Source organism: Poecile atricapillus, chromosome 7 (assembly GCF_030490865.1).
Source record: "Poecile atricapillus isolate bPoeAtr1 chromosome 7, bPoeAtr1.hap1, whole genome shotgun sequence".
NCBI lineage: Eukaryota > Metazoa > Chordata > Aves > Passeriformes > Paridae > Poecile > Poecile atricapillus.
The window spans coordinates 11,428,946-11,442,934 of record NC_081255.1 but is presented as its reverse complement, the minus strand read 5'-3'; the positions used below and the strand labels follow the sequence as shown (position 1 = coordinate 11,442,934).

Sequence of the window (13,989 nt, the reverse complement as noted above, 5' to 3'; positions counted from 1 at the left end):
ACTCTGCAGGGAGGGAATTTCCACTGACCATTTTCCACTGCAGCCCAGACTACCCCTTACAGTGTCTTGTGCATGTCTGCTGAGTTAGCAGAATGCCATCCAGACAATACCAGACTATCTTCCTTGAAAGGACAATAAATAAAAGTTACTCATGTTACAGAACTCTTTAAAAGGATTACTGTTCATTTGCATAAACGCCTCATCCTTCTTCACCCTTTTATTTAAAAATTTCTATTTACCAGCATTCTTTCTTCCCCCAATCTGAGACTATTATTTAGGAGATTAAAAACAACAGTTGAAATGATAAGCTTATCAACTGGGGATGACAAGTCCCTGAGTCATGGTAGACATTTAAAAAGCAATGGAGGGAACAGAGCAGAACTGTGTCTGACAGGACTATTTCAGCACTTCAGTGCTGAGGACCAGCAACACATTCAGAGATTGAAATGGAGCAGCTTATCATGGCCAAGTTGTTTCTCTAACTCCCTTCAATAAAGTTTGTCTTTGTTTTACCCTGAATAATTTTAGGTATCAGTACCATCACTAAAGACTATCCCAGTGACTATCAACAGTTAAACTGATTAATTATAAAGAGAACTTTGCAAGTGTTTTGAGCAAAATATCAAAACCTAACCTGACAATCTGATATACTTTATTAGAAGGGCAGAACATCTTGAATTAAGAACAGTATTAATAACCTATATTTCCCTCCATAAACACTGCAACTGTTAAAAAAATCCAGAAGACATTTGCATTGCTTCAATCTATTTTACCTGCATGCCATCACAAATATGGTAACCTAAAAAGAAAAAAACAGATACCTTCTTTGGTCGTTTCTGTACCTTAGTATAATTCAGGATTTAAATCCAATCACTAGCAGTAAACTCATTTACACAGTTCTTAAACACCTTCTCTCTCAGACTTCAGAACCAACTACTGAGAGCTATCCACTTTGACAGACAAAAAAAAGGATTAAAGTCTATTTTCAGCCCCCAAGTTCAGGGTCACAGATGCTTCTGACATTTCTCAGGGCCAGAACCATCCCAAAAGTACAAACCTATGTTTGTTCTTGAGTGTTGCTCACAGCTTCCGTTTTACACAAACACCTAACAAGGAACACCTGTCTCGAGCATAGTGACCCCGTATAATGGTTCATAACCAGCACCTGTCTCCACGCAGATGACTCATGTCTCCTCTGCTTGAAGACAAAAGTTTCCTAAGTGTTTTGAGTCACTAATCAAAATATTTGATTTAGCTAACTAAAATCCCCTTTCTGCCCAATTTTATACACTTAGAGATTTTCAGAGGGATCAGACAACATATTGTAAAAACACATTTTACATTGCAAATAGTTTCTATTACTTGGGAGCGCAAAAATTAGGCATCTGCATAAATTGTATGACTGTAGTCTAGGTAATGAGTTTGTTTTCTATTAGCTCTGCTCAACTGCTCACCAGGTTGCTCATTTCCCAGTCAGTTATTACCTGTCTGAAGTGCATTTCCATGGTAGGAGAAGAGCAAAATCTTCTCCTGCTGCTTAGCTCCTCAAGTATGAAAACACATGTTAAATTAATCAATTCAGGTAGAAAAATTAATGAGGCTGCTAGAAGATAGAGTAGAAACACAATTAATTTCTCAGCCAGTCTAGGATTCATAGACTTCAGAAAAGGACTGCAGTCAGCCTAACTGCTTTGCTTTTATGACAAAACATTACAACATACAGGCTTCACCCCACCTCAAGTTTTGGTAAGATGAAAGCTATTCAGTCAGAGAAAGAAAACAATGTTTTCTTTCAAGAGAGAGCCCCTTTAACTGGAGCAGCAGCTGAGAAAGAATGAAGTGGGCAGCACATAACAAATATTCTAAAGAAAGGTGCTGGGCTTTTTTTTTTAAGTTATACTTTTAGAGAGTTCTGACCTCAGAACACAGCATGATACAACTGGCAAGAATATGGATGCAGAATAATTCACTATTTTATTTATTTCCCATATCAGCCAAAGCAAAGAGAAAATTACCTTTGAACTCTCACCATGTATATGCATCTGTTTTGCTTCACCTAACAAGGCTTTCTGAGAAGCACATTGTAAATGCTGAGTGCAGCAAGCTGTGAAAAAGGGTAAGCAGCATACTCTAGTGATCCCAACACTTGGTAGGGCCTGGGACTCTGCAGCTCTCTAAAGAAAAAGCAATCACCAAAGCTGTGCTTAAGAGCTCTGTGCTGAAGAAGCAAGGAAAGATGCAATGACTGTAACAACAGCAGAGACAATCTGAGTCCTGAATTGAGCTACCTATTGGTTACCTGAGGAAATCTTTACATCACAGCATGGAGCTCAGAGCTGGATTCTCAGCATGGTACATTGTTACGTAATACACTTCAGGCTGCCATACTTGAGCTGATCCTGCATGTCGAGCTTTTAGCTAGCCTACCTTCCACATAGAAATCCAGCTGAATGGAAAATACAAGGTTCACTCTTCAATACACCTAACAAATCCATGCAAACACCTTATTAAATATGTGGTGTTTAAACCACATTTAGGAAATGAATTATTTTTTATCACTTAGCTCCTGATCCAGCAAAATCTAAATATGAATATAAAAATTGACCAGAATTAAGATTAAGTATGGCTTAATTCTAGGAAACAACTGCTAAAACTGAACAGTTTAGGTGAAGAGCTAATCAAGAAAAGCTAATCAGGACAGGCTGCAGAAATTGCAGTATTGTCAGTGTTTACTAAACCTGTTTATTAGAAGTGCTTAGTAGAACATTAGATGATTAGTATGAAAGTCTAGATTAAAGTAACCCTTTAAGGGCAAAGCTAGAAACATTATTATCTTAGTGACAGTGCATTCAATCAAATAACCATATAGGTTTTTTGTGTTTCATCAGTGAAGCATGGAATTACAATACTTGTAGAGTGTCTCACACTTTTAAGCATTACCTGCAAGTCTCAACCATGGCAATAGTTCAACTTCTCTTTTTTTTTTTTAAAGGGCATGCACCACCTGCTACGTCCAAGAGCAATTAAGCTCTTCCCAATTAAGCAGACGCACAAATTGACCGAACGCTTAGGCCACTCACACCTGGCGTTTCAGAGGAGCTGGCACTGGCCAGGTGTGTCAGGTTAACGCAGGGCAGCAGACAAGGCTGCAGCAGCCCCAGCCGCGCTCAGATGACCCCAGCATCACTAACACGGGGGCTTATGCGTTTGCTACCTATGGTAAAACACCCGTTCCTCACGTTTCGGGGTCTACAGAAAAGCACCCCCGAGGGAAGCCCGGGAGAAGGGGAGGAGGCAGGAAGCTGCCGGGGGGACGAGGCGGCTGCCGGGTACGGCCCGGTGCGGGGCTGGCGGCCCGGCCGTGGCACGGCCCTTTGTTGTGGGCCGCGGCGGCGCGCTCGCCGATCGCTGTGAGGGTGGGCGTGGGCGGGGGGCGGTCGCGGCGCCGCCGAGGCCGCCGCCCGCCGGCACCTGCCTCCCCCCGCGGCGGGACTTGGTTCCCGGGGTCGAGAGGCTCTCCCCGAGCCGCTGGGGACCGCGGGGACAGCTCCGCTGCGCCTTTGTGCGGGGCTAGCCCGCTCCGCGCCGCTGCCGCTGCGCCGGGTTCTGTCCGCCACACGCCCGGGCGAGTCCGGCCGCTCCTCCGGCAGCGCCGCGGGGCTTCCCCTGTCTCCCAGCCGGCCCCCTGCCTCCCGCTCCGGACAGCATGGTGGACCTGGACAGCGAGGTGCCGCCGCTGCCACCGCGGTACCGCTTTCGGGACTTGCTGCTGGGCGACCAGGGTTGGCAGAGCGACGACAGGTGAGCCTGGGGCACGGTGACCCCGGCGGGATCGCGGGGCCGGGCAGCGCTCCCCGAGGGCACCTCCGCCCACGGGAGCGCAGCCCCGGGGGAAACTTTGCCGGGAATGGGGTGCGGGGGCTGCCGAGGGGCTGCGGTGCCGCGCCCCGCCCGCAGCCGGAGAGAGCCGGGCCGGCGCCCCTGAGCGAGCGCGGGGCACCCCGCAGCCTCCGGAGCGCTCCCGCCGGCGGCCGAGCCTTGTCCAGCCCCGTGGCACGGCAGGAGCAGCGCAGGATCGTCTCTCTGTGATAACGTTCACAGAGGGACCGTCCCAAACGAAACATTTCCCTTTTGTCCAAAGGCTAATTGCAGTATGTCTTCGCTGTCCTATACCCAGGCGTCTTCACATGCAGTTTCTTTCCATGCTGGGATCCTAGGCATGGACGCACCTACCATGATTTTATTCCTTTATGCATTCTTTCAAGCCTGTTAGCATCTTTAATCACACCCGGTAGAAAAAGATCTGTTTGTTTCAAGTCAAATGTTGTCCTTAAAAATCATTAACAAAGAACTCTTTATGTTAAAAGAAACAAGCAAACCAGGAATGTGTGTTCATTTTCAAAATGTTGAATGAACAGCACCCCAGCATCATTCCACTCTGCTGGACCATACAACCTCGTGTCTCAATAGACTATTATTCGATACCACCTTGCAAAATTATGTATCATATCCACTTTGTACTAACACTGTCTTGTAGTCAAATTTCAGAAAAGCAAAATTGACAACATATTGGATGGATTTTGATTAAATATGCTTGCATTGTCAGAGTATGTCTTTAACTTGGCAGTCAGAAACTTTGATTTTAATGCTATTCTACATTGTTCAGATTTTCACTACTTTTCTAAGGAAATATGGATTCTTGTTGATTGATAATCACAAGATCATGCAAATATGTAAGTATACCTTTGTTTAGGAGAATATGCTCTACATTGAAGGAGTTGAACAAGTGGTGCTTATTCAGGCAGTTATGGAATGGTTAATGACATCTTAATATAGTTACAAAAAATGAATGCTGTTGGTTGGAAATGACAGCATTGTGACTACATAACAGCTAAATAGTATGTTTATCAAAGCATTGTTTTACTGTTTAAAAAATGTTAAGTATATTGTAATACAGTCATTACTTCTGATTGTTTGAGATTTTAGAAAATGTAATCTTAGCATCGAATACCTGCATCTTATTTCCTACCGGAATAGGAAAAAACTCCACAACCTTTCTTATTTTAACAATTTTGTTTTGGGTTCTGATGGCTAAAATTCACAAAATATGCTTTGTATGCCTTTTTCGATTACTCTGGAGCTTAACGCTTTTTTCACCTCTAGTTTAAACTTCTGTCAAGCACTTCCCTGATGCCAGTTGTTTGACTTGCACTTCATGAAGCTGCCTTCTACAGAAGAAGCACAATTTGGTCTGAAATAGCAAATAGTGCAACTGTACAACACAGAGCATCCTTTTAGATATTGTCTATTTCTGGTGTATGTCCATTCAACAAATTCAAAGTAAATAATCCTTAAAACAGTCTTGATAGCAGAATTACTGCATGAAAGTCTTCCAGTTACCATTTGAAAACTGTAGCAAAGAACTTGTGAAAAGTTAATAGTCAATTTTAAATATTGCATTAATATTCCAACAAGCATTACAAGAAAGATCACTGGCACAATCTGAAATATAAACTCTAAATGGCTTTCTAGATCTTCATGCACTGTCCTGTGCTGAGGCTGGACACATCTGCACAGTGGTAGGGAGGTGTGCAAGGGATTCCCCACAATGCAAACAAGATTGTGTTTTACACAAGGCTGTGATAGCAGCACTCTCTCCTCCAGCTCTGCAAGTTACCATAGCAGTATTTTTGGATACCAGCTTTCCAGTAACTGAACGAGAGCCATTCTTACAAAGATCTTGAGTATTATCTATTGTTTGTCTCTCCAGATTCTTACTTTCCTGAACTGGAGGCTATCATGTGTAGTACTGAAATATTCATTCCTTCCTATGTTGTTGGAATATTGCTGCTATCCATTATAGAAAAACCATGCATGCTCTGCATAGAAATAGTGTCAAATGGAATATTTAGAATATTTGACATACTTACTGAAAATATTGAATGAGAAAGACTGCAGACCTATAGGGACCCTGAGATAAACTTCTTATTAGTTTGCAATGATTGCTATTATACAAGTATATATTAGTTTTTTCTGCTTTATTGTCTTGTCTTTGCACTCTTAGGTAAATGGTTCTTGGTTGGTTTTGGTGAAGCACATCCTTTGTATTCTATTCTAAGCAGTATGCAATAGAGATATTGCCAGAGGTATTGTTTGTAACCCCTTCAGTTGAATGGGTGTTAACTATGAACGGAATATCTGAATACTGAAACACAGCTAAAGTAGCCTTAGAGGATGGCTGCACATGATCAAGATAGTTAATTTTAGTTACTGGACTTTGGCTGAGATACTGCAAATATTTTTCTGCCTATTTCCAGTTCACTGCAACTTTTTAATTCCACTTTCTCTCAACTCTGACAGTGTGATGTACGCTAAGGTTTTCCATCTGTGTGATCTGTGAACTTCAGATCTGTTACCAGCCAAACTCTATATCTTGTCTTAGTTTCATTCTCTTTTTGGTCTTTCCAGTCTGTTCATCTTTGGGGATCTCTTTTTCTCCTTCCTTCCTTTATGCTCTTTCTGGAGAAATGCTGGCTTTTTTGCTGATAGGGTCCATTTCCTGGTTTTCAGATGCTTGTTGGTTTTTTTAGAGTGGGGAGGAGATGGAATTATTCCTCTCATCAGCCACGACCCACCCAGGATTCTGTGTCACCAAATCAGTTCTAATAGCATAATTTGCCATTATATGTCATGTGGTAGTATTTAATAATAAATATGATTGAAACTATGTGACCTCTCCTCTTTTTGTTGAAATATATGTTTCTGACATAATCACAGTTCAATTTTGAAACCTGAATGGTTATGTTTCTTTAGGGCGAGAGTTTGATCATGTCTTTATTTTAAATGTTCCTTGTTATTTATAAAATGCACATGTTAAAATGCTTAGCAGATTGTAACAGGACTCTCATTCAGGAATTTTGTTCTTAAATGTCTACCTGTTTGAGGACAGATTCCTAATTTTTTTTTCCTTCCCTTGGGGACTGTAGGAGAGCCTCACTCAGACATTTTTTTTTTTTTTTGCTATCTAGTTCATGATCCATTCCTTGCCTGTATTTCTTGCAAACTGCTTTTGCATTTCTTTCCCCTCCCCCAAAAACTCTGCTTTCATAGCTTAGATTCATAGCCAGCCTTGCAGTTGGCTTCAGTAACAGATGGGTTCTGGGCTGTCATCTTCCACAAACCGCCAAATTGGATTGTATATTATTTTTCAAAAAATAAGTTGCTGTGTGCAGAAGAACATGCTGAATCTTTGACAAATGATTTTGTTCAGTAAGAAAGCTACTTCACATAATTTATTGGCACTCTTGAATTTGCTGAGTGGTTTGTTTGTTTTCAAATAAAGGATATTAAAGCCAGTTTTGGTTTTTGCAAAGCTAGGTTTTCAAAGGAATCTGGTTCCCTTTGAAAACTGGAGATGAAACTTGATGCTTACTACACTCATTTTATATGGAGAACACTTCTTCAATGCAGCATGTAAAAGATCAGCCCAGCTAGAGCATGTGTGTGTGTCAAGTGGGTGGATTCTGTGGTAAGTAGGGCAATAGATCAGGTTTCCTCTGGCCATGGAAATATCCCAGGCACTGGGCTGAGGGTAAAGAGAAGATTGGATCCTTGACTTTTTCACTTGTTTTGTAAATAATGCCAATATCCCTTTGTGAATCTTGCATTTTGCTTTCATTATTGAAAGTATCTGAAAATTAAACAGACTGTTTTGATTTGCTGGATATTCTGAGATGTTTATGGACCATCATAACGCAATTTACCTTTCAGTTTGGCTGCTAGGAAGTGAGCAGAAATACAGGGGGAACTCAGTGATTAGCACAATTATTCACCTGTTAATTCAGTCAGCTTTCACTAAATTGTGATTGTAATAGTAATGAAATGTTTCATAACCCTACTGCTCGTCAGTCCTTATTCTTAGGAGCTGTGTTGAAAAGCAACACAAATAAAATTAGAAAACACCCTACCTGGTGAAGAGGTAACATGTTCAAAGTTGGTAAATAATTTGCTGCAGAGGAGGGGAGAAAAGAGGATGTTTGTTTTAGGTTCCCATGTAAGTTTGGGAAAACTACAATGAGGAGCCTTTTGTGTACATAAATAGTTACCATGTGCTTTAAAACAGCCAAACCACAGCACTCTAGAGGTGTAAAGAAAGAATTCTAAGTTAAAAATTAAAAGCATTTACATTCTGTCCATATCTCTGCCTTTTTATTAAGGCCTTTAGTATCTTGCAGAGCACAGTTTATCTCACATATCTTAAATAATCTATGTCCAGACATCCTTTCTTTAGAAGATATGAATTCTATATCTTTTGCAGATATAAAAACTGCATTTGGTTTAGTGAATTCTAGCAAGACAGGAATGTTTCCCACCATTGAAGCACGACAACTTATTCTGATGAACTGTTCAAATTCTTCTCTGCCTGCTCTGACAAAGATGTCTTGAACTGTGCCAGAATGGTTTGGGAGTTGGAGAAGGAAACAATATGAACAGATAACTTGTGGGTAGTCCAAAATCCCCACCTTGAAAGCACCCGATTTCATAACTTTTCTATATGCTGCTGCAAGATATTTTTGCAATTGCAGTCATGGAACAAAAATTTACATTTTCCAATTCTGTACATTTTATTTTTCTATTCTGTACAGATATAACAAGAACATTAACTGGTGCTGGAAAGTAAGTTCAAAGCCTGCTTCTGTATTGAGATTAAAATTTGATTCATTTTGCTACAGTATATACTTTAATTTTAAAACTATAGAGCTAAATTTTACCTTTGTGGAAGAACTGTTCTTACACCGAGGATTTACAGGATTAAATTAAAATAAGCCCTCCATTCTGGTGTGCTTTCAGCATAAATGCACATTACCACCTATCTGGAAAGGAAGGAGATTCACAGAATACACATCACTTGGACAATTGTATCCTGCTGGCTGTCATGTTGACTTTCAAGGAACAGCTCCTCACTGTAAATCTCAAAAGGCACTTTAACAGTCATTTGTCACAGTGTGAATTAGTGAGTAAAGCCCTCCCTTTGCTTTTTCTTTTGGAAATCACCTGAGATTGTTAAACTAGAAGGGGATAAAAAGCCCACACATTTCTTATTCAAGTGATTTAAAATAACTGAGTCTAGATTCAACTTATATAAAAATTCTAATATAATTTCCTCAAAAGAATATTCTATTACAGTTTCTTCAAAATAATCCTCCTCTTTCCTTCAAGAAATACCTTAGTCAATTTGGCCTCCTCATTTTAGAAAACTTGCTAACTTACAGACATATCTTTCATTTAACAGGCTACAAATAAAAGGACTTGAGCAGATATTGTCAAATTTATCTTGATTTGCCCTTGTAACTAAATTTTCAAAACCCTTAAAGAGATTTAGAAGCCTAAACTCTAACATAAAAGCTTGATTTTGACTGAAATTGCTTAAGATCTTAACAGTCTAATTCTTTAAGAGAGCAAGTGTTTTTATATCTTGCAGTGAGACTCTGCATAGTAGTAGTTGAAAAGTTTGACTTGCCCTAAAGTCTCAAAATATTTGCTGTGTGGGAAAGGGCCAGTCGTTTCTCACTGCTTAAAAAAATAATAAAGAAAAATATTGACATTTGTAAAACTGCTGCATTTACCACAGCAAGAGGCTGGAGTTTACACTCCTGTGGTGAGTTTAGGAGCACAGTCACAGGAAAGTAAACTGTTTATGTATTTCCATACTCACTATCCTTCTAAATTTATCTTGACTGAGTCCCTAAGACAGATAATACACCTGTGTGTAAGGGAGAGGAACTAATGCTTTGTAGCAGGCAGTGCCATTAGCCTCGTTGTGTTTTACCATTCTTCTTGCAATAACAGTGGAGGCCAAAATGCATTGTTTCTGTGTTTCTATATTCCACTTAAACTAGCACGGAGTGTGGAATTGGGAAAGGACATGGAAAGAAAAGAGTAATTTCATTCTATGGAATGCTATGACTGGATCTGTCCAAAGATGTTGGTATCATATCCCAGCAGATACACTGCACAAACCATTTAAGTGTCTATCTTGAAAAGTCTCACAGAACAAGTAGTTTTGCTCCTCTGGGACAACATGATGCACAGTTTGTAAATGTACTTGGTACTTCAATCATTACTTAATTATAGACTTATTGCTAAAGCTCTTATTTTTCCATCTACAACTTGACACATACTACTTGACATCTGGCAGACTCTACAATACTCCTTGGGGAGCTAAAGCAGTTCTTACCCTCCTAATTTTATGATTATTGTTCTACCACATCCAATGATTAGGACTATTTATTTTATAATAGTGAGCTCTGTGCTGCACTCTGCCTTTCCTTCATAATGGCTCTTCTATGGTAGCGTATTTCATATTGTCTTCCCTTTATCCTGTAACAAAGAAATTGGTCACTTGGAGCATCAGAAATGTCTACACTTTCTTTTAGAGAAAGAGTAAAGTTGTAAAATCTGCTAACCATTTCTGCACTATACATTCAGTTGATCTTTATCCTATCTGACACAGTGTGCCCAAATGCTTATACTAATCCACTTAAAGTGTGGATTCTTCACCTTTTTTCTAAGTAAGTGAAAAAGTTAGGTCCTTTCTGGAGGCCTCCACGATCCCATAATCTGTGTTACTGGAGAGAATGCCTTTCAAGACTTTTAAGTGTTCTGCAGCATAGAAGATTTGGTGCAGAATGCCTTAAAACAGCTGTTAAAAATTTCAGCCTCCCCCATGCAATCATCTGCTAATTATGTTAGCTGTCAACTTCCTGGTGGGAAGAAGCAATAAAACAGAAACAGTCATTAGGAGACAAAACCCGGTATTTATCCTCACAGATAAAAACAGTGATATTATTATTTACTCAGAAGTATCTTGAGGGACAAATCCCACCTCCACTTAGGGATATGTGTGTTAGGAGGTACTATATTTTGGTGGTGGGAAGCAGGCTGCCTGCCTTGCCAAGTACTAAGCTATGGAAGATATGGAAGGAAGGCATTAGGTTAAGATCAGTGCAAGTTATCTACTGAGATAGTAAAAAACAGAAGAGTCTGCCTACCCCTGTGCTTGGGTGTGACAAGTCTCCTGCCAGATTTAGCCATTGACAACTGCATCTCCAAAAGCCACCAGTACAAGGGTCGTGTGCCTGGCAGGGACAATGACACAGTCTGAGCAAGTCCTTACTATGGGTTAGTTTTGCCAGGACAGTCTGGCCCTCCCTCCTAGATTCTGTACCAAGTCAAACCCCTTTGGCATTTTGTAAAGAAAAGAGTTTTGCCGTTTAGCTTTCTATGATGTTAAACTTAATGGCATTTGATGCATTTGTAGCTGAAAGTTACAGAGCTCCTTCACAGCATAGTGGTTGTTAAAATACGTAATAAGGAGTAAACATTATAAAATAGCCTTGCTCATTTATTGTTCCAAATAACCAAAAATGTTCTAGAGTTTTTATGTTTTTCTCACTTTGTTTTCTCTTGCCCTTGTGGCTCAAGAAAACTGCAGTACAGACAAAACCAAGGTTACCAGATCTAATCTGGACCAAATGCCAATGGGAAGAAACCCAACAAGCTGCACTGCAAATGGAAAAATGTGGTTATGTTTGTTGCTTATGAGTAACACCCCTTGATACACAATATTCCCTGACCCTGGAATGGAATTTAGTTTCTTATCTTCACACCAAATTCAAAAGAACCTGAGGGCACTGGTCACTTATCACTGTTGCCCTGTAGTTCTCACTGTGGAACAGAGACAGCTATAATAGAGGGACTAAAGGCTAAGCTTTATATTTAGCTGAATGTACCCTTTTAAGAAGTGAGCAAGCTATGTTTTTACTGTGTACAGCAATCTAGAATTTGATCATTGTTCAAAAGGGTTTTCAGCTCAACAAATATCTTTTGAAAAGCCATTTTTGTAGATAATGTCCAGTCTTTAATTACTGTTTTACTCTCTCAGTAGTAATTCAAAGAACATAATACAAACAGAAAAAGTGGAGCAAACTACTCTAGTGTGCAGATGTTGATTAGTCAACCTGGTTTTATAAAGACAATCAAAATCTAAGTAGATTTTTCACCCACCTAAAATGATAATAAAAGTGAAGCTAATCTCACAAGAGCCATTGCAGATACCATGTGTCTCATTGACACTAAGAACTGCATTAAAACAGTGACCCACATGGTCATTTATTTTTGTACTGGCACTAACTGCAGATTGCATGGAAATTACAATTTAGCTAAAATGGTACAAACAACATTCAAAATGCACTGGATTAATTTTAAAGTCTTGATTAGTTTTTCCTTCATTTTCTTCTATTTTTTGGCAGTTCATAGATCACAGTTTGAGTTCAGAAAAGAACAAAAAAGTGAGTTAAATTCATGCTGACGTTATGAATCCATTTAAGACAATTAATTGTGGCAGTCACTGTGACCAGCTCAACTGGTAATTCAGAATGTTGGGCTTTCAGTGTGGTGTTGGCAGAGCATTTCATGTAGGAAGAACAAGGCTGGCCCCTGGAAATGTTCAGATTATGCAGGAAGTACCTCTGAGCATGTAGGAAAGAGGAAAATTTCAGGAGCCTCTAAAAAGCAGTGTGGTGGGATATAGCATGGGCTAGTCTGGGACTGTTGTGGAAGACCTTGGGTTTTGCTTCTAATTTCAGATAAGAACAATCTGTTAGAAGATCGCTGTTATCAAGATTATGAGGTGAATGTCATCTTCTAAGGCAGATGAGTGGAGTCGTAAAGTCACGTAGTACCCTACTGCTACTTGACTTCAGGCTAAGCTGAACTGTGCATTTAGAAACTCCTTTCCTTTCTAGGACAGCAGAGCCACTTTACAGTGACAAAAGCAGCCAGATGGAGAGAGCTGGGAATACTGGGAACATTACTGTGCTTTCTTGTATCACCTTGGAGAATTGGCTATCAGACCCTGGTATCCATACAGCCGTTTCTGTCCATGAACACATGTGGGTATGGAGGAGCCCGCTGGGTCCGAGATCCTGGCTCTCCCCTGGAGAGGAGATACTTCTCTGTAAGAGCGACACAATGTCGCTCCCAGGGGTCTTTGAGTTAGATATGTTAAACTGTTGTGTTTCACTGGTGTTCCCCCCTGCTGTCCCACCCCGATACAGGTATCTCGGGCTTCCCCATAAATATCCCGGGTTTTCCTCTGTTCGGGAGATTCGCTGTTACCGGCACCCTTTGCCGAAGCTTTGCCTGAATAAAGGCTTGTGCCTCGGTGGAACGCTGGACCAGCTTTCTCATCCCTGCTTCCTGTGTTGCCTGCCGCCGCCGCTGAGCTGAGCTGAGCTGAGCTGAGCTGAAATCACTATACTATTACTGAGCTGAGCTGGAATCACTCGACTGCTCGAAGCTGCTCACATGCGCTTCGGGCCAGCCTTTCTCAAGGCTGCTTCTGGAGAAGTCACGGTGCTCCGGGCTTTCCGCCGCCGTGGCAAACACAGACCTCTCCTCATTGTATCCATATATTCCACCTAAGTCTAATCAGCACTCAGGTCTATGTCAGACTTGAAAACAAGATGACAACAACAACTATCCTGACCCATCTCACCGATACAGTTAGCTAAAGAGATTTGAAATAACTTGACTGTCAAAAAAACTAGCAAAATCTGAAATTTAGCATTAATTTTGGAAGTTATATTTAAGGGGGAAAAATAGTGTTTACATTGACTAGACCGGTATTCTGAAGGCACTTTTGCTAAATGATTTTCTGAACACATACAAGGCATATTTTGAAAGTTTGAAGTCATTATTCTGAAAAATTAAATACTGGGCAAACTATTCTGCCTGCCGTAAAACTGATGAAGGGCATTTTACTTCAGAGACTACGAAGTGTTATTCAGTATGAATAAAGATGACAGAATTAAACTTTTAAAATATTGTGAAACTTGATATTTAAAATTTTTCTTAAATTAATGAAGAGAATTAAAATCATGCCTTATGATTAATCAGAAAGTGTAATAGCTCACTCTGAGTAAGGAG

At 40.3% G+C, this 13,989-nt stretch overlaps 1 protein-coding gene across 4 annotated transcripts in view; it reads left to right on the top strand.

The window, feature by feature from the left end:
• Positions 1-3,397: 3,397 nt before the first annotated feature.
• KCNT2 (potassium sodium-activated channel subfamily T member 2) overlaps positions 3,398-13,989 on the top strand; it is a 121,652-nt gene continuing 111,060 nt past the window's right edge. For 3 of the 4 annotated variants that reach the window (XM_058842289.1, XM_058842290.1, XM_058842288.1), the window contains exon 1: positions 3,398-3,801. In XM_058842289.1, coding sequence (XP_058698272.1) covers positions 3,707-3,801 — 95 coding nt within the window. In that variant the 5' untranslated portion in view covers positions 3,398-3,706. Of the gene's footprint in view, positions 3,802-8,900; positions 9,014-13,989 lie in introns of those variants that run through there. The other variant, XM_058842291.1, reaches the window with a different exon arrangement.